General features: G+C 44.1%; 1 protein-coding gene across 4 annotated transcripts in view; it reads left to right on the top strand.

The window, feature by feature from the left end:
• Positions 1-25,462, top strand: part of DENND1A (DENN domain containing 1A) — a 509,451-nt gene that overhangs the window by 319,240 nt on the left and 164,749 nt on the right. For all 4 annotated transcript variants that reach the window (XM_047069226.1, XM_047069240.1, XM_047069220.1 and 1 more), the window contains exon 12: positions 12,405-12,506. In XM_047069226.1, coding sequence (XP_046925182.1) covers positions 12,405-12,506 — 102 coding nt within the window. The remainder of the gene's footprint in view (positions 1-12,404; positions 12,507-25,462) is intronic.

Genomic DNA, 25,462 nt, shown 5'->3' with positions numbered 1-25,462 from the left:
AGTCCTGGCTCTGTTGTTACCCCGGGGCCTGGTGCAAGAGTTTCAGTCTTCTGTGCTATAAAATGGGAATAATCATGCCTGTTCCATGGGACTGCTCTGAGGATCAGATGAAATAAGGTATCTTAAAATAATAGTGTTTATATTATACTTTATAGATGACAGTAGTAAGCCTTAGCGCAGTATCTGTGGATATAGTAAGGTTGAAACAGTTATTTAAAATTTTTTTTAATGTTTACTTATTTTTGAGAGAGAGAGAGAGAGAGAGAGAGAGAGAGAGACAGAGAGTGGGCGGGGGAGGGGCAGAGAGAGAGGGGGAGACACAGAATCCGAAGCAGGCTCCAGGCTCCGAGCTGTCAGCACAGAGCCCGATCTGGGGCTCGAACTCAGGAACTGTGAGATCATGACCTGAGCCGAAGTCGGATGCTTCACCGACTGAGCCACCCAGGCGCCCCAAAACAGTTATTTTAAAGGCAGAGTGCTCTCTCTCCCTCCGCCCCTCTCCCCCACTTGGTTTCTCTCTCTCTTTCTAAAATAAATAAAATGGAAAAAATAAAAAATAAATAAAATCTAAAAAGAAGAGGCACCTAGGTGGCTCAGTTACTTGAGCGTCTGACTCTTGATCTGGGCTCAGATCATGATCCCAGGGTCCTGGGATTGAGCCCCGTGTCGGGCTCCACGATGAACATGGAGCTCGCTTAAGATTCTCCCCACATACACACACTCCCGCTCCCTCTCCCTGTCCCATGCCCTTCTTCCCCACTCCCCTTCTTGCTCTCTAAAATAAATAAAATAAGTTAATGAAAATAAAGGAAAAGTGATAGGGGCAGCATGAAACGGAGACGTCACTAAACAAGTTTTATTTTCGTTTTCGTTTTTTGAGGGCCCAGCCCCGTATTGTCCACCGTGCTTGGCGCTTAGGCCTTTGAGAAGGCAGTGTGCTGTGGGACAGGAACAATCAGGAAGGTTTTGTGGAAGAGCAGGGCCTCGTGGGACGGAGATGATGACGGCGACCTTCGGGCCGTCTTCGCGTCTCACCCAGGGCTCCACACTTCGTCTCTCGTTCGTGCTTTGCAACAGGCCTTCCTCGTCTTCTGTTCACAGATGAGAAAGCGGAGTCTCCAGCATAGGGAGGGTGCTTCAGTTGGAGGCAAAACACCACCAGCCCAAGGGCGGACTTGTCCAGTGCGCTGCCGGGAGAACTGGCAGAACCGGGCTCTCACAGAGGCTGCTGGCACCTACCTGCCTTCTAGCTGGCCCTCTGTGAGATACGTGCCCTGCTTAACCTTTAGTCTTCTCGACAGTCCTGAGGCTAAGGACAGTGACTCCCGTGTCACACGGAAGAAAACTGATACCCAGGGAGGTAAAGTGCCGCGCCCGCAGCTACCTGGCTTGTGAGCGAAAGAGCCAGGACAGCAACCTCGTGACTTTTTGACCTTGGGCCCTGGACCATCCAGCAGAGGAAATCGAGCAAGTTCCGTGTGAATAGAGATGCTCTCTTCCCCTATACATTGCTGTGCCTTTTCTTTTCTTTTCTTTTCTCTTTTCTTTTCTCTTTTCTTTTCTTTTCTTTTCTTTTCTTTTCTTTTCTTTTTTCTTTTCTTTTCTCTTTTCTTTTCTTTTCTTTTTTCTTTTCTTTTCTTTTCTTTTCTTTTCTTTTCTTTTCTTTTCTTTCTCTTTTCCTTCTTTCTTTCTTCTTTCTTTCTTTCTCTCTCTCTCTCTCTCTTTCAAATTCTTTAATGTTTATCTTTGAGAGACAGAGCACGAGCGGGGGAGGGGCAGAGAGAGCGGGAGACACAGAATTGGAAGCAGGCTCCAGGCTCCGAGCTGTCAGCACAGAGCCCGACGTGGGGCTCTGACTCTCACACCTCGAGATCGTGACCTGAGCCGAAGTCAGACACTTAACTGACTGAGCCACCCAGGCACCCCGGCTGTGCCTTTTCTTAGGTCATTTGGTTATAGTTTACCTCACCACTCCTTATCCAGGCCGTCTCGTAGGTAGGCTGAGGGCCTCTTCAGTTCAGAGATCATGCTTTATTATCTCTCTGTCCTTAAAACCTAGCATGGAGTTGACATGAATGACCGACTGACATATGACTGACTGAATGAGTGAATGAATGGGTGAGTGAGTGAATGAATGCTCAGGAGATGTATGGTCAAGAAAGGAAAAATGGCCCATTGGAGAAAAAGCTCTGTGCTGACCCGGGTTGAAAATCCTTGGACTTGTTAATGAGAGTCAGTGCTTATTACCTTGTGAGGAGTGGATTTGGCCTGACCTGTGAGGGGCTTACACCACTTCCCTCCCCTGTCAAGCTTCTGTTTCTGTTTAAAGCACACTGGGAAATTCCAGCGGTGTTTTCAGGGGTCCTCTGAACTGTCGGGCTTAGATTTTTAATTTTGTGGAGCAGGAAGGAGCAAATCAGTGACTCCTGGCTCCAAAGAAAAACCACTGCGTTTATCAACCGCTTGGCAGTTCGGTGACCTTTGGGGCCTGAGGAAGGGAAGGAAAATGTCACTCTTGCCTCTGTGTATATCTGAGATTTCAGGAGGGAATAAAGAGTTTAGAGTACCTGAAGGTTTGCCTTTCCTCTTCTTGTCCTTTCCACTTTCCCTTTTATTTCTCTTTCCTTTCTTCCTAGGAGGCCACCAGCTCCCATGCTGTTCTTTGTTATGTGCTCATATATATGCGCATGCATTTGAGCACATTTTATATGTGCTGTATAGTGGAAAGAACATTGGCACGTGGAACCCAGATTCAAATCCTTTCTCTGACACACACCACGTTGTAAGAACATGGGCAAACCATTTACTCTCTTTAGGCTCAGTTTCTTCATCCATCAAATGGGTATGATATTCTGCAGGAAACCCTCTCCCTGGGGAATTTTAATGGAGTCTGGGCCAACCCTCGAGCTATGAAGGGCTTGATTCTTCTGCTACGTGCTTGACAAACTTCCGCTAAGTTACAGTTGCTCAATATGCTTGTTGGTTGAAACAGTGGCAGAACAATTAATAAGATGCACTGGGTAACTGGGCGTTGGTGTTCAGCTGCTTGCAGTGTGTAACACCACTGCCTCTAAGCCCTACGACTTTGGACCAGCTATTTTTCCTCCCTGAGCCTCAATTTCCTTCTCTCCACGGGGGTGTCATGAGCATTGCATTGTATGGTACTCAGAAAGGTTTGGGCCGTGGGAGGACCACACCGGCTAACAGCTCTCACGTCGTTGTTGTAAGAGCCCGTACGATGATGGAGGCAGAGCGTGTGCCCCAGTCCCCGGCCCGTGCCGGCCCTCTGTCAGCCTAGCTGTGGCTTGGCCCGTCAGGCACATGGTTGGCCTAAGAGGGGACTGCACGAACCCAGCATCGATCATGTGGTATAACATTTGGATTAACACCCTATTAAGATGGAAGAGCCATATTCGCTACCTTCCAAAATTAAAACAGCGGCTGAGCAGTCAGGCTTAAGGGAGACATAGTGTCAGAAGCCATATCAGTTTGCCTCCCTCCCGGAGGGACAAAGACTAGACTTTCTTGGAGCCAAAGCAGAGCATTTTGTGTTCTGATCCGGGAAGATGCTGCGTCATCTTGAAACAAGACGTCCTTGCAGGAAGGACCTTGTCTGGACCTGTCCCCTTTGCTTGGTGCTCTAGTTGCTGGTCTCAGAGGTGCTGCCTCAGCCTTGGGGAGAGGCGACTAGGCTTGCAGACCTCAGAGGTCACTGCAGCAGGGATTAGTGGTCAAGGCCAGTGCCCAGGTCAGATGGGAACATGGACATGCTGTTGCCAAACAAATATTTCTTTTCTTTTTTTTTCCTGGTTATTTAATCTTCTCACAACGCTAAGTATGTGGTGATAACCACATTTTATAAACGAAGAACCTGAGGTTCAACGAGATTTAAATTCCCTGCCCTGGGTCCCATTTGCAGTAATTAAAGAAGATAAAACCCAAAGCCCAGTCCACATGACTCCTGCTTCTTCCACTTGGTCCTGCTGCTCCCCCAAACCGAGCTGTCACAGGACCACGGGGGTCTCTCGGAAGGTACGCAGATAACGTTGCTGCTTCGATCCTCACTGGAGAAGCAACAGGACAGATTGAAGAAGTAACATGTACCCTGGAGGTGTCGACTTTTACAGATTTTCTTTTTTTAATTTTTTAAGAAACGTTTATTTATTTTGAGAGAGAGAAAGTGTGAGTAGGGGAGGGGTAGAGAGAGAGGGAGAGCGAGAATCCCAAGCAGGCTCCGTGCTGTCAGCGCAGAGCCCCACGCACGGCCTGATCCCACGAGCCAGGAGATCATGACCTGAGCTGAAATCCAGAGTCAGACGCTCAACCTACTGAGCCACCCAGGCGCCCCTACGGATAGATTTTTCTGACAGTGAAATACATTCTAGAGTGAATCCTTTTTATCAAAATAATTACTGTTACTTTGTTTTTCATAATAATAATAAACACCCAGTGTTTATTATATACCAAACATTATCCTAAGTACTTATACGTATTTTAACTCGTTTAATCACCATAACAATCCAGTGAAGTCCATGTTATTTGCTTTTTGTCTACATACTATTGAAATATGAAATGGATAGGGCAAAGCACGCTCATCCGAAGTGCACAGCGAGATTTGTGTTTACGAGGCAGGTACACCCGTGCGACCACCACCAGATTGAGAAACAACGTTACCAGTCCCCCAGAGGCTCCTCTTGTGTCCTCTTGTAGTCATTCTCCCTCTGACCCAAAGGTAACCATTATTCCCGGTGTCCTGTTTGAATCACATTGAACAGATGAGTAAACTGAGGCACAGGGAGCTTAAGGGGTTTGCATGCGGTAGCACAGCTGTAACTGGCAGAGTTGGGAATTCAGACTGAGGCAGACGCTCCAGAGAATGTGCTCATATCCCTGAGACCAAGCCAGGAAAAGAACACTAGATTGGTGGTGGTTTGAATTGTAATAGCACAAAATCATCAGACTGAAATCTTACTAGCTTCTGCCTTTGGTCTGAAAATCAGTTTACATTCTTACAGTCTTGGGGCACCTGGGTGGCTCCGTTGGCCGAGCGTCCGACTCTTGATCTCGGCGCAGGTCATGATCTCACAGTTGGTGAGCTTGAGCCCCACGTGGGGCTCTGTGCTGACAGCACAGGGACTGCTTGGGATTTCTCTCACCCTCTGTCTCTGCTCCTCCTCAGCTTGCTCTCTCTTGCTGTCTCTCAAAAAATAAATATATAAACATGCTTTAAAAAATTAAATTCTTACAGTCTTGCAGCTCTAATCTATTTTATTGGCATAACTTTGAAATTGCAAGGATGGAAACTCACTTCTGTTCCTCCCCACCCCCCATGTATTGCTCACCCACTGCAGTCAGGTGCTGTGTTAATTCTTTACACACGTTGTATCACTTAACCCTCACAGGTCGTCTGTGCGGTAGGTAGTATTCCCATCTTAAAGATACGAACACTGAGACTCAGAGGTAAAGAGCTTGCTGGAGGTTACACAGTCACAGAGACAAGGCTTGAATCTGACCGTCTCATTCCGGAGCCCACGGTTTTAACCACCGTGTTAACTCCTATCTTACTTCCTGTGTCAACTATGAGTTAATTCTACACTAATTAATCATGATAATTTCACATAATTATTGTCATTGCCATCATTATTCTTATTCCCCTCTCACTTCCCTGAGCAAATTCCATTTTGCTTACTTTGGGCTTACGTTGTCCATTTGGGCTTTACACTGACATCTGCTTCCAGGCTGCCTCCCAGCAGAGTGGGTCCAGCCACAGTATTAGTTTACTCTCCGGTTCACGAGCATCTGCCCTGCGTCAGGCACCGCGCTGGGCACTGGAGAGGCAGCGACATATATGCCCCGGCTCTGCCCTGGCGATGGTCCTACTGGAAGGACAAGAATAAAAATGCACTGCATGCTGGTTCGCCGACCTCCACCCTAGATAGGGAGCCTGCTCCTCAATGTCTAGGACCAGCTTTCCTCCACATCCTGCTCCTAGCTTCCTCAGCCAGGGAAGTATCGCATTCTCCTGACCACTCTTTGAATCCCCTGGATTACACTGCCAGTGCAAACCCTTGCTTTTCATCTTACAGGCTTCTGTTGGGTCCTAACTTTTGTCACTAGTTGTCCAATCCCTTCCTTGGACAGGCAGGATCATCCCCATCTGTGGGGGGTATTGGTGTGGTTTGAACTAGTGTCACTACTTTCTATGTTAGGGGAGGAAATCCGTTGTTTTCAGACCACCAGTTTTAGAAAGTGAGGCTCAATAAAGTCTTGGTTGCAGGGGAAACACCAAAGGTAGAGTGTTTCTCAAATAGATTCCACTTTAATGTAGAGAAGTATACTAGAATCTCTAGAGGCATTGGATTTTTATGTTTATCCTAAGAGGTCATGAGTGGAAAAGCAAAGTTAAAAAAAAAAAAATTCCTGAGCTAGACAAAAGAAAAGAAGGAACAGGGAGCCAAACTCAGCTGCAAATCTGAATGTAGCAGGGACAAATGACCTTGTCAGATGGCATTCATTCACCATTCGTGCATTATTAATTTTTTGCCGTCTTTTCTGATTTTATTCTCTGTTCTGGACATAGTACTAATGTTTTTATCAACTTCATTGGGTTACAGTTTATGTGCAGACCATCTATTTAAAGCATGCAATTTAATGAATTTTGACAGTTTCATACATTTGTGAAATCACCACCACCACAGTAAAGATATAGAATATTCCCACCACCCTCAAAAGATTGTTGTTGTTGTTGTTGTTGTTGTTGTTTTAAAGATTTTATTTTTAAGTAAACTCTATACCCAACATGGGGATTGAGCTCACAACCCTGAGATCAAGAGTCACATGCTCTTCCGGCTGGGCCAGCCAGGTGCCCCAAGTGATTGTTCATTTTTATTTAACAAAATAAACCACAGTAAAGATATAGAATATTCCCACCACCCTCAAAAGATTGTTGTTGTTGTTGTTGTTTTAAAGATTTTACTTTTAAGTAAACTCTATACCCAACATGGGGATTGAACTCACAACCCTGAGATCAAGAGTCACGTGCTCTTCCGGCTGGGCCAGCCAGGTGCCCCAAGTGATTGTTCATTTTTATTTAACAAAATAAAGCTCACTTATCTTGAGCTTCTCGTGTGCCAGGTGCCACTGTACCACTTTAAAAATGTTGGGGCGCCTGGGTGGCTCAGTCGGTTAAGCGTCCGACTTTGGCTCAGGTCACGATCTCGTGGTCCGTGGGTTCAAGCCCCGCGTCGGGCTCTGTGCTGACAGCTCAGAGCCTGGAGCCTGTTTCAGATTCTGTGTCTCCCTCTCTCTCTGCCCCTCCCCCGTTCATGCTCTGTCTCTCTCTGTCTCAAAAATAAGTAAACGTTAAAAAAAAAAAAAATGTTAACCCGTTTAATCCTTACCACATTCTTATGAGGGAGGCACTGTTGTCACCTGCAGTATATAGAGGATGACACGGGGCACAGAGAGAGTGAAATGCCCACATTTGTACAGCTGGTGAGTGTTAAAGCTGGGTTGGAACTCACAGACTGGCTTCCAGATCCTGTGTTCACCTCTCGCCTCTGGTGCCTCCCGTTTGTTCATTCATTCATTCATTCATTCATTCGTTCGTTCAGGAATTGCCTCCTGTGGGCCAAGTGCTGGAGTAGGAGCTGCCAGTGTAGAGCTCTCTGTCTTATTACCCTAAGAAGCCCGTGGACTAGGGGAGGAATTGAATACTTCTATAAATAACTCTAGGTTGGCATTTTATTCTGGTTGTAGGAATGACCTCAGGGCAGCACAGGGAAAGGCAAACTTACTGCCAGCCGGGGCCCTCTGCAGTGAGGCTGGCCAGGCTTTGCTGAGTTCTCAGGAACCATCAAAGGAAAGGGAACAGACAGGCAGGAGAGCCACTGTTTGATGAATGCCTGTTCGGGTGTCCCTGGAATCCTGCCGACTCTTCCACGTACGTTCGCTTATCCAGTCCTCCCAGCAGATCTGTGAGGGGGTACTATCTTGAACCCCATTTCACAGATGAAAACCTGGAGGATTTTGGAGGTTGAGTGAATTGCGTTAAGGCAGCCCTGGAGGTAGGGGGCAATCCTTAAGTGAAGCCTGTGTGTTAGAACCCAACCCCTCTGCTGCCCCCACCACCTCCCGACTATGATGTTCCCCTCCCCTGTCCTGAAAGGCCGGGGTCAGGCTGAGTCTGTCTGTGACAAAGCATAAAGAGAAAGACATTTCTGATTAACAATATTTATGGGAGGATGCCATTTTTGTGTGTTTCTCTGTGCAAGAAATGCCATTTGGAAAGTCGGTGTGCATGTCAGTATTTTTTTTTTTTTTCATTCTGAGAAAAAGCCTATAGAGTCTGGTGGGGGGAGGGTTTGCAGCTGGCAGGAGCTTTGGCATATGTTGTAACTAAAAAGAGAGGGAACGTGTTGGTGGGACAAGCTACCGGAGAGCTGTCTCGGTGTGCCGCGGTACTCGTAAGTGTTTTAATTGGGTAGGGTTTTTGGAGGACTATTTTGACATCTGCTCGTGTCTTTGCTGATTTTTCTTCACTTAGAGTAGGAAACACAAGCTGTGGATAAAATGACTTTAAAATAATTGGAAGTAAAGATATCTCCCTCAAAGTCGAATTTGAGAGGGACACTTTTTAAGAAGTGGAAAGGAAATTCCACTTCTAGGAACCTGTCCTAAAGCCCAAGGCGTTATGCCTACAAATTTCATGACAATATCCTATATAAAAATTATTTAAAAACCGGCGGTAACGGCCAACGGGAGGGGCTTGGTCGAGTTTGTTTCCACGAAGTGGAACATTTTGTAGCAATTAGCGGTGATCTTTACAAAGTTTTTAATGAAGTGGAGCATTCCTACATTGTAATGAGAGAGAATCGGGAAGAAATATTAAGAACTATTTTAACTATGTTTTTGAAGTAGGGATTGAGGTGAAAGGATATGGAAGGAGACATCAAAACACGATCTCCAAATGGAGGGATGAGCGTCACTGTACTTTCCTTCTTTGAAATTTTTTGTCTGTCCCTTTTTTTTTGAACAGGCCCATGTGATTTTTATGATACAAAAGGCAAGTGGTTTTTTTGTGTGTAAGAGCAAGCTCGGCCCTGAGAGGATCCATATAGCTTCATGCCCTACAGGTACTCGTTCTGAGGTCTGAGCGATTGGATTTGGGACGTCTTCAGAAATAGCGAGGCTTTCGCGTCAGAGCGGGTTCGAACGTCAGCTCTGCCACTCACCAGCCGTGTGATTTGGGGCAGTTTATTTGACGTCTCCAAGCCTTATTTTCTCATCCCTACCATGGAGATGGTAGTATCTGCCTCCTGGCGTGGTCGGGATTCAGTGAGATTCAGTGAGCTGGCTCCCAGTAATGGTCTAGCTTCCTCCTCCACCAGCTCTTCCCACCCCCACCCCAGTGTGAAGGGTTTTGTGGGGTTGGTTTTGTGTGTGTGTGTGTTGACGAGGGAGGGTTTGGCCTTTCTTCATTGCTCTTGTTTCCTTGAGCCTTTCAGGGATAAGGCACCATCCGGCTGAGCTGGCCTCCGATTCTTTCCTTGGGAACACTGAGCTTCAGGAAGGCCCTTGAGTCTACGCCAGCCTCTTTGGAAGAGGCCTTGTTGCCAGGAGGGCAGCTTTGTCCTGTAAGAGGAAACTGTGCCGACCCAGCTCCTTGCCTGGAGCCTGGTGCTTGGGCATTTTGGTTACTAAGGGGACCCTGGCCTGCTAAGTCAGAAAAAAGGGCCAGGTTTTTTCCTCTTCTTCAGCCTGCTGCCATTGTTGAAAAAGTAAACACTCCACACAGCTTAACCGGCAGGCCCTCCAGTCAGGAGTGGGAAGAAATCAAAAGCCTGTTCCAGCCCAGGCCGCGGAGAGCCCACAAGGGCTGGTCTGTGCTGCTGGGGCCCCTCTGGGAACACAGAAACAACGCCCAATTCTGGTCCAGAATCAACATCCCTCTTGCTGGGCCTTTCAGCCCCCGAGGCTTCTCTCCAGTGGCCAAGCCCCCTGCCCCCTTCTGTTTGGGACTATTTTAGAAGGTCAGATGAGACAGAAGAGGCAGTTCTGGGGTGCAGTGGCCCTCAGCGCAGTCCTCCAGGCCTGGAGTTCCCTGCTGAGTTTTGGGGTTCCTTGTGGCCTCTTCTCCAGTTCTATTTCTGGTGTTTCAGCTTTTGAGGTGAGAGCCCATTAGCCTCCAAGAAGGGGCCAGACGGTTTTTGCCCTTAGGCCATTGGCACTACGGCTTTCAGACTTGCTGTAGCAGATGTGTGAATTATGAAAGTAATAATAACAACCACTATTTATAAATCCTGTGTGCCTGGCACCGTGCACGTATTACCTCTACTCCCTCACAGCAGCCCGGGGGGCAGGGGTTAGAGGACGGTGGTCACAGTCATTGGACCAGTTTTACGGATGAGGTAGCCAAACTGTAGCCACATAATCCGAGCCACTTCACCTCTCTGAGCCTCAGTTTCTCATTCCTGCAAACGGGAATGGTGATACTTTGCCTCCAGCTACGTTGTTGACAATGAAAGAATGTGTGTGAGCTCCACGGGTGATATGAGTGAAAGAGATTGTTGTTGAGGCTATTTCTGTAACTTCCTGCCAGCACACTGCTAGGTCTTAAACTTTTTGGACTGAAAAATGAGGTGGCAGTGGAGCCCCGGACAGTTCACCAGGAGTCTTAACGTTCTCATCTGAAAAACGGGGGTTGTGCTTTATGAGACCCTGGTGATTTGTATTATTATCAAGGCTGTTTGCTGCCAAGTTTTTACTCTGTAAAAGTTTTACTCTGTAATTAATGTTTGGAGGGGAGAATAAACTTGTAAGTAGGCAGGGAATCTTGTCTCTCCTCTGCGGTTCTTAGCCCATAGTGAGCACTTAGGAAATGTTGACGAATGGATTGAAAGGCTTGCGGGCTAGCCCCTGGTGGCGTGGAAAACCCAATAGCAAAAGGAGTTTGAGGCTCTTAGGTGTGTTAAGTGGAAGGGTTCCCGGACTCTGCCACCTGGGACCATTTTTCAACCCTAGGAGGCTTCTGACCAGCTCAGCTCCACCCTCCTGCTGGGAGGAATCTCAAAACGTTTACTTAGGTACAGGCTATGACCTAGAGACTGGGGTTTAGCAGCCATCGGGATGGTCCAGGCCCATCACTAGGCTGTGCAGTTCTCTTCGATGAATTAGGAAAAGGCGTCTATCTCCTCTCTTCCACGGCCACCACCCCTGACCCAGACACACGGCTTAGCTGATTTCAGCCCCAGGTGGCTGGTGGGACGTCCCTGGGCAGTACATACCTGCACGGATATATTCAGTGCCTCAGAGAGTAGCTAATAAATTGATCGCTTATATATGTAAGGTGACTGTACGTCCCGTTGGATGTCTTCTGCCCTAGCATAATATGCCCTCTTTCACACCAACAAGCGTTCCAGTTTTGACCACAAATGATAAGGTCTTCCTAATTAACTGGGGCCAAGTGAGATAAAGACAACAGTTGTGAAGTTCTAGACTCTAAAGGAATGAGCTTTGATATTGGACAGGAGAAGAGGGTTGAATGAGATTGGGAGCGGTGGGTAGGCGGGAGAGAAATGGAGGAGGATTCTAGCAGTGGGTGAATAGTGTGATTAAAAATTAAGAACTCAAGCTACACATAATCTTGTACTTCTGCAGACTATGGAGAGCTGCTCCCAGAGGGTGGGCCTTTCCTTTCTCCATATTTTACCCATCCCTTCTTCCCCGCACAAACATGCGCACCTAATAAGCACGTCTCCCTTATCTTTTCCATTACTGCGCCAGTAGAGTAATGGCTCATGGCCAGAGCCTCTGAGCCTTGACTGACTTGCTAGGTTTCTGTGGAAAATGGGACCCAACTGAAAGCGTGACCTCCCTACTCCATGTTTAAGGGAAATGTTGACATGGTAACACCAGTCCATCTACCATATTCCATCCCAAGAATGGTAAGATCCAAAAGAGAGATGGGCAAGTGGCTTTTGGTAAGTGAGTGGGGACAGATTGAAGACAGTCATTTGGGCTTAGCTGTACATCAGAATTCCTGCAGCCAGAGTTTTAGACTATAGATCCAAGTGTTAAAAAAAGAAAAGATAAGAAAAAAAGTTGAGGTGTAAAGATCTCTCTTCCTAACCGTGTGACCTGAGCATATTAACTTAGTCATCTTCATTCTTGTGAAACCCTTTCCCCTGCTGGGACTTGGGGGGGACTGTAGAGCCCCCAGAGTTTTTGTGACAGTTAAAAGGCCTAAGAGATGTGACCCACCTAGCATTGGGCCTGCCACAAAGTGAGCCTTGGCAAATGTCACTGTTCTTCTTTATTCCGCTTCCCCGGAGAGGGCCAGTGGAAATATCCGTGTCCTCATGGTGCTTCAATTATTTTTTCTTTCGGAATTTTTTTATTTGCAGAAAGTCAGAAACATGGCCCTGGATGATGTCGTGATCCTCAACGTGGACACCAACACCCTGGAAACTCCCTTTGATGACCTCCAGAGCCTCCCAAATGATGTGGTGGGTAATGAGCTCTTGAGGTCTGACTCCCGTGAGTTCGGGCAGTGGACATGAACATGACTTTCGAGAACGGAAAGGAGGGGAGACTTTCGTGGTTTTCCTCTGGCCTAAGAACTACAGTTTGTTTCTCTGCTGCGTCTGCCACCTTTGTCTCAGTGAAGGAAAGTTGGAGGGTGGTTCATTTTGTTTAGTTGCTTTGCTCTCATAACATGCATCTGGGGGGCTGTGTAGTGATCCCAGCGTCTAGTCAGCTCCTCTTTGTGTGGGAGCCTCGGGGACTTGCCGTCCCCTCTCCGGCATATTGCCGCGTCCCGAGGACAGCACAGCTTCCCCTGAGCAACCCCGGAGGGCTTTCTGTGTGAGCGATATGGGACACTTCGGATCTGCATGTCTTTCCTGGACCATCATCAAGCAGCCATTTTCCCATGTAGCAAGATATCTGCTGACAGTGCTCTGAATGTGGCTCTCCGTCCCATAAATCCCAAATACCTAACGTCTGGACAGGTAGTGGGCTCTCTTTAGCAAAAGCAACCGGCTGCCACATTTGCCACGCCGACACCTGACCACCTACCTGTCTCAACGTTGCTACTCAGGCTGCCTCATGGGCAGCTGTGCGAAGCAGACCCAATCTCCCCCATCGTCCACAGGAACGAGGAGGACTGGGGCTCACTGGGAAATAGGGTTTTGACGTTTCTGGTGTGACCTCCATGGCTCTGTCTGCTGGAGGAACTATAAAGTTATTCTGACTTCCAGGCTGAAGGGGGTAGATGTTCCCGGCCCCACGTGCTGACGTGGGATCGGGTCTGTGCTGCTGGGTTTGTGTCATGGGAAGTGGAGCTCCGTTCCTGCCGGAGGTCCCCGTGGCACTTTGGGGTTAGCTGTCTGGAAGAGATGCTGCTGTTTGTTGATGAACAACTTGCAACGTGGTTTCAAACTCCTCTACTCTTAACTCAGTGTAAGATTTGGGGAAGTCATTTGTGCTGCATGAAGATATTCTGGGGCACCTGGGTGGCTCAGTCAGTTGAGCGTCTGACTCTTGATTTTGGCTCAGGTCATGATTCCGGGGTCACAGGATTGAGCCCTGTGTCCAGCTCCGCGCTGTGCGTGGAGCCTGCTTAAGAGTCTGTCTTCCCCACCTCCCGCGCCCACTCTGCTCCACTCCCCTGCTCTTGTGCATGCGTGCTCTCTCTCTCTCTCAAATAAAACTTAAAAAAACCACAAAATTTAAAGATGTTCCATTTGTAGTCTAATTAAACAATGGCTACCATTCATTGACTTCCTATGTGCTAAGCTCTGTGCTAAGAGCTCGTACTGACCCCTCATTTCCTCTTCACACTGCCCTGAGGAAGGCATTTTCCTTATTCCTGCTTCATGCCCAGAGCTAGAAAGAGGAGGAGCCAGGAAGTGAACCCAACTCTGTCTCTCCTGAGAGCTGCCAAGCCCCACATCCTCTCTAGGGGCCGTCTGCATTCAGGGATCGCATGCAGTTAGCATTATAGCCCAGTGGAGTAGGTGTTCTCTCCTTTACATAGGGCAGATGAGCCTCAGAGAGCACATGCCCTGCTATAGGTCATATGACTGGCTGGGGCAGAGCTGAGATTGGACGGCACCAAAGCCCACACTGCCTCCTCTCCTTGTACCCTGCCCCCCGCCCCCTTCTGAGGCAAACAGATGGCAGAAACAGGAAAAAGGAAAGGACCAGACACCATGAGGCTACCTATTCGTGTCAGGACAAGGTATGGGCTTGGGATCTCAGGGCCTCCTGACCATAGTTTGAATCACTGGTCCAAAGAATATGTGGCTTCCACCCTGGTTCCTTCCTAGGGAAAAGCTTTCCCCTTAATCCATGGGTGCCATATGTATGGACCTGTCAGTTCCTGAGTGAATTTTGTAAGTGAGCCTGAGGTATCAGATGCTAAGAATGGCCAGGGGCCTGGGGCAGCCCAGAATGACTGGCTGATAGCTAGGAAACAGTGGGGTAGACTGGTCCCATCTGCCGTGTGCGGGCCCAGTGCTGGGCATCAAACAGCAAAGATGAAATAGATCTAGTCCTTTCCTTCAAAGAGGAAAGTAGGGGAAACAGATATGTTAATATATATATATATATATATATATATATATATATATATATATATATCACGATGTAGCATAATAGGGGTCACAAGGGAAATAGGAATCAGGCACAGAAAGGCCCAGGGATGACAAAATTTGGGAGATGGAAATAGAGGCTTCCTGAAGATGGCACATTCCAGGATGCTTTTTAAATGATCGTTGCAGTGGTCTCGGGGAACCAAAGGAATGTAGGCAAGTTATTTTTTTCTCTCTGAGCTCAGGCTCCCGTGTTGGAAGGAGGAGTGTGAGCCCTGTAGTTAGGATTGCTGTAGCAAATAAACAAGATGGTTATGTTCCTCAAATGCTTAGAACAGTGCTCACGTATTGTTAGTGTTCAATAAATGGTACCTGCATTTGTTTTTCATAAAATTGTTGTTAATCATTGCAGCCAGAGTTGGAGGACAGTTATGTTCCCTAAAAGTCCTCTGCCTACACAAAAACGAGGTCTGTGGCAGGGTTGAGAACGTTCTACAACAGTGTTCAGCATGGGGCTCCAGAGCCATGAAAGACTCCAAATAATGGATAGGGAATGTGGTCCGTAAGGCATTTGTGTTTCCGGGGAATGCATCGGTTTGCTCCCATAAGGCTGTGTGAACTGTCACATCCTCGAGAGAAGAAACCACATGCTGTGCATCTTCGTGTCCCTTGCCTTCAGCACAGAGCCGGGACTTGCAGGGCACCGCCATGTCCACAGCTGACCTCACAGTTTCCCCTTTGGTTGGAGGTGCTTGTTTGTGGCATCTGACAGATTCTGCTTCTTCAGCCGTTTTGTCAAATTCTCTTCTCCCGTTCTCCCTCCACCACTTAATCTAGGCTCTTCGTTTTCTCCCCACACCATTAGCCACCAGCCTGTGAACTTGCTCCTCTGACTCCAGCCTGTCCTCCTCTTGCACCAGAGCAGCCTTTCCAAAAATAAATTTAACTGTATTTCCCTCTTAAAACTACTCCATTAATGAACATAATTAAAAAACAGAAACAAACAAGCAAAAAAAAAAACGAAACAAAAACCCATTACCTCCCAGTGCCTATAGCTTAGAGGCGAATTCCTTTTGTTGGCTTTGAAATCAGACAGACGCGTGTTTCAATCCTGGCTTCTCCACGTACTAACCGTGTGATCTTGATCAAAATTACTTAGACTCTCTGAGCCTTAGTTTCCTCATAGGTTGTTGTGCGAATTGAAGGTAATGTATATAATATATGTAAAACATACATCCTATGAGTGTGATAGATGGTAGTTAGTGATGATGATTATGGATGATGATTTATGGATATTTACGATGAGCATGGCATTCAGGGTCCTCTTTCATATTCTGACTCTCCTGGGTGTTTTTCTGATAGCTTTAGCTGTCTCCCCTCCCAGCTCCAAACTCCGTGCATAATTGGAACTGTTACTAGTTCTGCAAACCTTGCATGTTATTTTATAACTCCAAACTTTGCATATAGTCCCCCACCCCCCGCCCCAAATGTCCTGCCCCACCCGCCAATCTCCTACTCAATCTTCAAGACTTACTGTAAATGTAAAACTATAAAAATCTTCCCTGGAGCACTTGGCTGGCTCAGTTGGTAGAGCATGTGGCTCTTAATCTCAGGGTCGTGAGTTCAAGCCTCACATGGGATGTGGAGCCTACTTAAATAAATAAAGAAGTAAGTAAGTAAGTAAGTAAATAAATAAATAAATAAAACCTTTCGTCACCTCTACAGGTCATTTCACTATATCTTTCTCTTTGTGTTCACAGCCCCTTGTATAATTGTGTAATTATACTTGTGTAATTCTACTTCTCACCCAACAGTATAATTGAGTATATACTTCTGGCTTTTCCTGTGAATTGTGACTTCTTTAAAGGCAGGAGTCAGGTTTTATTCATCTTTGTTTCCCAGAGATGCAGCAGCCACTGAATAGATAGATAGAAGGGCAGAAGGGACACATGGATTGGGTTATTTTGGTAGATGAAATCTTGCAAAATGTGGCACCCGTGCTGGAAATTTTACTGAAGGAGGCCTCTGTCACGCTTCTAGCCATGATGGAATAATTGGAACTGGCTTTATCTTCCCACCATTAACAACTACAACTCTGGACAATTTTAAAAAACAGTAGTTTTCACATATTAGACAACAGGCCACGCAGGACTTCGATTCCTGAGAGAAAGGAAGCAAGTGAGGTGAGGCCTGCCATTCCCCTGGCTTTTTGCCTTGAGGCATTTCTGGACCATGGTGCCAGGAGGGGGTCCCCAGCAAAGCACACCAGTTTTGCTGAGTCGAGGGGTCAGAAAGCTGAGCTTAAGGGCGAGATGGTTTAAATTTGTGGGTCAGAGTACCGGACTGGAAGAAGGCGCTCATCACAAGAGCTCTAGAAATCTGACTCAAGTCCTCTTGACTAATGTGCTAAAGACTGACCTGCCCCTGTGTAGGGTGGAGCTCATACAGACTCTCGCTCACACAAGCTCTGACCAGCCAGAGTAAGATCTTGCTGTTCAAGGAGGACAGTCGTTAGAGACCGCCGGAGACCATGCCTTGGTAGGACTCTAAGTTCGCTCTAGGGTAAGGATTCTTTTAGCCTGGCCCTAACCGAGGTTAAAAGCAAGCCTCGAGAAGCATAATCTCTCTTGTTTAATCTGAGTACCAGTTACGTGGGCAGGAATTCATTCATCAAGCTGAACACCAATGTTATGTGTGTGTTGTATATTTCAACTTCAGTAAAAGTTTTGAAACTATTTCTTTAAAAAGAAAAGGCCTTGAGAGGTTCAACCTCATATGCAAGGAATTTAACTTCCCCTCAAAATAAACTACAACTCTCTTTAAAAGAAGACAGTAGGGGCACCTGGCTGACTCAGTCACTGGAGCATCCACTCTTGATCTCAGGTTTGTGAGTTCAGACTCTATGTTGGGTGTAGAGATTACTTTAAAGAAAAAAAAGCCAATAAAATCCATACACAACAGTGTAACATTCACAGTATCTGGCAACCTATTTTAAATATATGAGAAGTGTTGAGATCAGAAGAAATGTAGCCCATAACAAAGAGAAAAATCAGTAAAGAAGCTCAGAAATGGTGGAATTAGACAAAGGTCTTGAGATGTAAAGGATTATAAATCAATATGCTCGTGAATTTAAAGGAAGACCTGAACTATTTGAGAAGAGAATAGAAAACATAAAAAGAATGAAAAGGAACTTGTAGAGGTGAAAAACAGAATACCTGGAGTGAAAATTTCATTGATAGGATTAAGAGGATATTAGACACCACAGCATAAAATATCAATGAACTTAAAAACATAGGAATAAAAACTACCCACTGTGAGGCAGAGGAAGGGAAAACACTGGAAAAGATTAATAGACCCTCTAGGACCCATAGCACAATATCAAGAGGATTAAAATGCTTATCATCCTAGAAGGAGAGGAAGGTGGGGAAAGACAGAAGAAAAAATATTTAAAGAAATTATAGCATTTTTCTTTACTTTTGATGAACATTGTAAATTCAGAGTTCCAAGAAGCTCAAGGAACCTCAAGCATAGTAGATCCACACAAAACCAGAGCCCAGAATGATAATTACTCAGAACCAGTGATAAAAACAAAGGCTTAACATTAGCTGGAGAAAAAAGACACATTACATAAAAGGAAGAAGTAATGACTGAAGTCTTCTTATAAGAAACCACATAAGCCAGAAGGTAATGGAATGACATTTGTAAAGTAATGAAGGGAAATTTTTATCAACCTAGAAATCTATATCCTTCAACAGGATGAAAATATCCTGCAAAATTGAAGACAAAATTTAAGACCTTTTCAGATGAAAAAAGTGAGAGAAAAATCACTGTCAGCAAACACTACGAGAAATACTAAAGGAAGTTCTTCAGATAAAAGAAAAGTGAAACCATTAAGAAACTTCAACAATAAAGGAGGGAAGAGTGCCAGAAATAGTTAATATGTGGGTAAATATAAGAGACTTCTTTCATCATTTTTTGTATCCAAAAAAAAATTTTTTTGACGTTTATTCATTTTTGAGAGACAGAATGCAAGCAGGGGCGGTGAAAAGAGAGAGGGAGACACAGAATCCGAAGCAGGCTCCAGGCTCTGAGGTGTCAGCACAGAGCCCGACACGGGGGCTCGAACCCACAGACCGCGAGATCACGACCTGAGCCGAAGTCAGACGCTTAACCAACTGAGCCACCTAAGTGCCCCTAGACTTCTTTCTTCATTTTTAATTTCTATAAATGATAACTTGAGTATTTAAATTAAACAAAAACTAACGTATTGTGTGTTGTAACATGGGTAGAAGTGAAATGAAATGTATGGCAGCGGTAACAACAGAGGACAGTGTGTAGATGGAGAAAGGGAAGCATACAGTTTTCAGATTCTTAAATTCTATGTAAAATGGTATAACATTGTTTGAAGGTAGCCTCTTCAGTTAAAGATGTATACCGTAAACCTTAGAGGAGCCGCTAAGGGGGAAAACAAGATGTATAGGCAATAAGCCAATATTGAAGATCCAAACCATTTAGAGGGAGGGGGAAGGATGACAGAACCAAACACAGAGGGAACAAGTAGAAAAGTTAGCAAGATGAGAGATTGACCCACTATATTGATTATTGCATTAAATGTACATGGTCTAAATATTCCAATTAAAGGAGAGTAATTATATAAATCATCAGGACCCAGTGGGATGCTGTCCACAAGAATTTCATCTCAAAGAGTCAGCCAGATGAAAAGGAAAAGCATGGGAAAGGTAACCATGCAAATACCAGCCAATAGAGAGTTGGTGGGAGATGAGAGGCAAATGTTGCTCATAGAAGAGTTCCAAATATCTGTAGATACTGTCCTCTCAGGAGAAGGAGCTTAATCGTCCCCACCCCACCCCACCCCACCCCCTGCAACACACATACACTTGAGTGGGGCTGGACTTACTTCCAAGAAACAGAGTCTGTAAAGGGAGAAAGTGTAACTTGAATGGACAGATGTCAAGCACTTCTTCAAGTGATCAAGTTTAATGTCACCAGTGATGTTGTGTGAAGATTATGTAACCTTGATATGATGAGAAGGATACATGACCTCTCAGGCATTCTTTCCAAAAACCCAAATAATGACAAAAAACTTCAGTTAACCGAAAATTGAGGGACATCTTATAACATACCTGACTAGTACTTTTCAAAACTGTCAAGGCCAGGGGCACCTTGGGTGACTCGGTTGAGTGTCTGACTCTTAGTTTCGGCTCAGGTCATGATCCCAGGGTCGTAGGTTTGAGTGTGGAGCCCGCCTAAGTTTCACTCTCTCTTTCCCTCTCCCCCATTCATGTGTGTCTCTCTCTTTCCCTAAAATAAAATTTGAAAAGCTGTCAAGGTCATAAAAAACATAGGAAAGCCTGAGGAACTGTCACAGACCAGAGAGGACTGAAGAGAAATGACAAACTAAATACAAGGTGGAATTCTGGATTGGATACTGGGATAGAAAAAGAACACTACTGGAAAAATTGGTGAAATCACAATGAGGTTTAGAGTTTAGTTAATAATGTGCCGGTGTTGGTGTTAGTTTTGACAAATGTGCTCTCGTAATATAAGATCTACTAGGGAAACAAACCGTGGAGTGTATAGGTACTCCCTGTAGTATCTTTGCAACTTTTCTGGAAGTATAAAAATATTGCAAAATAAAAAGGATATTTAAAAAAAAATTTTTTTAACGTTTATTCATTTTGTGAGAGAGAGAGAGAGAGAGAGAGAGAGCAAGCATGAGTGGGGGAGAGGCAGAGAGAGAGGGAGACACAGAATCCGAAGCAGGCTCCAGGCTCTGAGCTGTCAGCACAGAGCCTGATGCAGGGCTTGACCCCACAGACCGTGAGATCATGACCTGAACCTAAGTTGGATGCTTAACTGACTGAGCCACCCAGGTGCCCCAAAAGGATATTTTTTAAAAAGGAAATAAGAGAGTTTTATAAAGAACTCTGTGCCTATGATTTTGATAAATTAGATAATCAAATTCTTTGAATACACAAATTACCGAAAGTTACTCAATAAGAAATAGAAAACAGAAAAAGTAGCACTATTTCTATTAAATAAATTTGAATTTGTAATTAAAACTTTCCCACAGAGAAAATTCCAGTGCCAGATAGTTTGGTTAATTCTATCACGCATTTAAGGAAGAATAAATAGCAACCTTACACTAACCTTTTTGAGAAGATAAAGGGGAAAGGAACAGCTCCCACCTTATTTTCGGAGGTTAGCATTACTCTGACATGAAAAGCACATGAAGAATCTACAAGAAAAGAAAAGTGCTGGCCAATATGCCTCATAAATACAGATGTAAAAATCTTTAACAAAATTTTGACGAATTGAATACAATCTATAAAAAGGCTAATACCTCATAGAACCACATATTTTAGGAAAAATTCAACCCCTCTCATGTTAAGAGCTCTTTACAAACGAGGCTTCCTCATTGTGATCAAGAGCATCTTGGAAAAACCTACAGCTAACATCTTACTGATGAAAGAATGAATGGTTTTTCCTCTCAGAATGACAACCAAAAGAATGTCTGCTCTTCCCATTTCTGTTCAGCAATGTACTAGTGGTTCTAACCAGCTTGCTAAGACAAGGAAGAAAAAAAGGATGAAGTAAAATCGTCTTTTTTTCAGATATGATCATGTGTATGGAAGATCCTAAGGAGTCTTGTAAATTAATTTAGCAAGCACGTAGGATAAGGTCAGTATACAAGAGCTAAATATATTTCTATATAGTGGTGATAAGCAGTTGAAAAGTGAAAAATTTTAAGTGCCATTTAAAATGGCACACAAAATATTTAGGAATAAATTTAACAAAACATGTGAGATTTGTATACTAAAAGCTATAAAATATTTCTGAGAAAAAAACCTAAAAGACCTAAACAAATGGAGAGATATTCCATATTTTCGATTGGAAGACTCCACATTTTAAAGATGTTAATTTTCCCTGAATTGATCTATAGATTCAATATATTCCCAACCCAAATTCCAGATGGCTTAAAAAAAAAAAAAAAACTTGACAAGCTAATTCTAAAATGTATATGAATATGCGAAAGATCTAGAATAGCCAAAACAATGTTGAAAAAGAACAAAGTTGTAGGACTTACATTGCCTACTTTCGAGACTTACTATAAAATTACAGTAAGTGTACATATATAGTTCGATAGGACAGAATAAATATTTCAGAATTAGGCCCAACTGATCTCCAACAAATATGCCAAAGTAATTTAATAGAGAGATGTTAGGTTTTTTTCAACAAATGTTACCCGAGCAACTGGATATCCACACAGAAACAAAATGAATCTACTTTTACCTCACGTAAATTCTAGTTCAAAATGGATTCTGGACGTAAATATAGAAGCAAAAACTATAAAATGAGCAGAAGAAAATAGAGGAGAAAATCTTCATGAGCTTGGGGTAGGCAAAGATTTCGTAGACATAGAAGGCACGCATCATAAAAGCAAAAGCAATCAATCAAACCTAATAAAAGTAAAAACTTACCCTCTTCAAAAGACACCATTGAAAAAATGAAGAGGCAAACCATAGCCTGAGAGAAAATATTCTCCCTACCTATATATGAAAATGGGTTTTTATCCAGGTTATATGAAGAAGTCTTAAACCCTGTAATAAGGAGACAGCCCAGTTAAACTTGACACTTAACAGTAAAAGATCTTCAAATGGCCAATGAATATGCAAAAACATGCTCCTTGAAGGAGCAGGTTAATATTACAATGAGTGTACCACCATATACCCACTGGTATAACCCAAATAAAATGACTACAGTTCTTATAAATGTGTATGTTAAACATATGTTTACTATTTGACCAACTATTTCATTCCTAAGTATTCACCCAAGAAAATTAAAACTTATGTGCACACAAATATCTGCGTGTACATGTTTTCAGCGGCTTTGTTCATAATCGCCAAAAACTGAAACAACCCAGCTGTCCTTCACCTGGTGATTGTATAAACAGTGATATACTTATAAAATGGAATACTACTCAGCAACAAAAAGAAACAACTGATCTGCCCGACAACATAGATGAATCTGAAATACCTAACACTGAGTAAAAGAAGTCAGATGTAAGAGAATATACTATATGATTTTATTTATATAGAATTCTAGAAGAGCAAAAGCTAGTCCTTGGTGGATGAAAGCAGATCAGTGGTTGCCTTGGGCTGGGTTGGAGAAGGCAAGGAGTGACTGACAAGGGTACCAGGGCACATTTTGGGGTGAAGAAAGCATTCTGTGTCTTGATTTTGGTGGTGGTTACACGGGTCCATACATTTGTCAGAACTCCTCCAGCTGTACTTTCTATGCATTCTATCATACATCAGTTATGACTTATGTTCATTTTTTAAAATGAGAGGACTTGGAAATAAATTTAAAAAGGAGGCTCCATGGGGCGCCTGGGTGGCTTGGTCGGTTAAGCGTCCGACTTCGACTCAGGTCATGATCTCATGGCCCATCAGTTCAAGCTCCACGTCGGGCTCTGTGCTGACTGCTCAGAGCCTGGAGCCTGTTTCAGATTCCGTGTCTCCCTCTCTCTCTACCCCATCCCCACTCATGCTCTGTCTCTCTCTGTCTCAAAAATAAATAAACGTTAAAAAAAAATTAAAAAAAAAAAAAAAGGAGGCTCCAATATCGAGTTGCTTTCAGAACATCACTCTTGATTTTCATGTGATTTATGAACATGGGGAAAGGGGTAACTTGGGAGGTAGGGTGGTTCTGGCTTTCTAGTAGGTACCTAGATAGTTTGGTCTCAACTTCTGTAATTTTACGTCAGTTATCTTTTTCTACCTTAAAAAAAAAAAAAGAAAAGAAAAAACAGATTGACCAGGTTAATGCTATTGTATTTTGCTGGGTTCCATGAGACTTGCAGATTTGCCGTTCTCACTGACAATATTGTATTGTTCCCCAGCTGTGGATTTTAGAGGAGGAATGTTGCAAAGATAGTACGTCTCTTATTGATTTCCACGCCTGTTTATAGACTTCATGTTTATCTCAAGCCCATGTGGATGCTGAGAACAGAAACATAATGTCCCCTCCCTCTGCAGCCATTTAACGAAACACTCTTCATCTGTTTCTCTCCTAAATTTTAAATAAAATCTCTTGTTCCTTCAAGAGCATTAAGTAAGTATAGGCTGCTTGGCCAGTACATAGTTTGGAGAGCTTTTAAAAAGCTTGATAAAAGGGAACTCAAATTCTTCCAGGCTTCCAGTGATGTGGACGTACCACATTTTATTACTGGGGAACAAGATTTCCCATGGCTCAGTTAGGGCCCTTTTTTTAATATTCCTTGGCCTGAAATTTGTAGGCTTTTGTGTAAGCACATGTATGTGGAGGCCTTTACTGTCTGCTTACTCTTTTCCTTTTTTCACTCCATGTTTTTTGTAGCCTGAGTGATGCTCTTTTATAACAGGCTTTGTTATATCATGATATATTTAAATAGGACGTTAAGATGTGTATTCTTTTTTTGACTCAATAATTCGACTTCTAAGATTTTTTTTCTGGTAAATACTTCTAAGTGGAGAAAGCCACCTAACCAAATAGCATTGTTGATGTTTTGTTAACCAAAGGTGGAAGCAACCTTAATATCCAAAATTAGGAGGAGTAATTAAGGTAATGTATCCGTTTGCCATTCAGTGGAGTGCACCCTACAAGTCATTAAAAATGATGGTTATGAAGACTGTGGGCAACACAGGGAATGCTAAAGATGCAACTTAGTGAAAAAAAAGCAGAATAAATGACACATCTACTATGAGACAATGAAGAAAAATAGCCATATACACAGAAGTAAAAGATTTTTAAAAGATCTCCCAAATTGCCAGCAGTAGGGTGTTAAGATAGTAAAGCTGTGGGGCACCTGGGTGGCTCAGTCGGTTAAGCGTCCGACTTCGGCTCAGGTCATGATCTCATGGTTTGTGAGTTCGAGCCCCGCATTGGGCTCTTGCTGACAGCTTGGAGCCTGGAGCCTGCTTCGGATTCCTTGTCTCCCTCGCTCTCTGCTCCTCCCCTGTTCATGCTCTGTTTCTCTCCCCTTCAAAAATAAATAAACATTTAAAAAAAAAAAAGATAGTAAAGCTATGAGTTAACATTTTCCTCCTCTATTTTTCTAAATTTTCTATAATATTATCACCAGGTTTATGATAGGAAAATCATCTTTCTTCCCCTCATCTGAAACACTTGAATGTTTGGGCTTTGGGCTTCCTGGTTTGTATGTCTTCAGGTGTCTACCTGTCACCGTTCATCCCTCATGCTTTTAAGTCCTTGTCTGTAGGACTCTGTTCTGTGTTGGCCACTCTCCTTGACGGTGTCCACTCCACGACTTGTAAATTTCATGCAGCGAGGGCAGGAGCATCCTGACCCAGTGGGCCTTGCCCTGAGTGTGTGCGTACGATTTGTCAACAATCAAGTATTTTATGGGGGTTTATGGGACTTCATTAAAGATGCTGGAGCAGGAGCACTGTGGGACATCAGAAGAGACCTCGGCAATAAACCGCAACTCCAAGCTTTGGAATGCAGTAAATGTTTAAAAGACTTCCTTCCTTTCATTACTGAATTTTACTTTACTTTTATACCAGTAAAGAGTTGTGTTTTATTGGTTGAAATTTCTTGATTCCGTTTCCCCAGGTCTGTTTAAAAGCTACATTTTATCTTTGAGGATGTTTGGCTCGTGGTAGAGGAAGGGCTGCCAGCGGATTCAATTAACTGGCAGAGCTCACAGATATTGTACACGGGTTTCTTTTTTTCTCCTTTTTCACAACTGCTACATAAACACAGCTGGGTTTAATATTTGTCGTAACAAAGATTTAACTTGAATCCTTGTACGCCGGGTAATTAACGCTTGGAATCTCGGCTACTTT

Source organism: Lynx rufus, unplaced genomic scaffold, assembly GCF_022079265.1.
Source record: "Lynx rufus isolate CCGP_SWC_20201006 ecotype Redwood Valley unplaced genomic scaffold, mLynRuf1.p SCAF_10, whole genome shotgun sequence".
In the NCBI taxonomy this organism is placed as follows: domain Eukaryota; kingdom Metazoa; phylum Chordata; class Mammalia; order Carnivora; family Felidae; genus Lynx; species Lynx rufus.
This window is presented reverse-complemented; position numbering and strand designations above follow the sequence as displayed.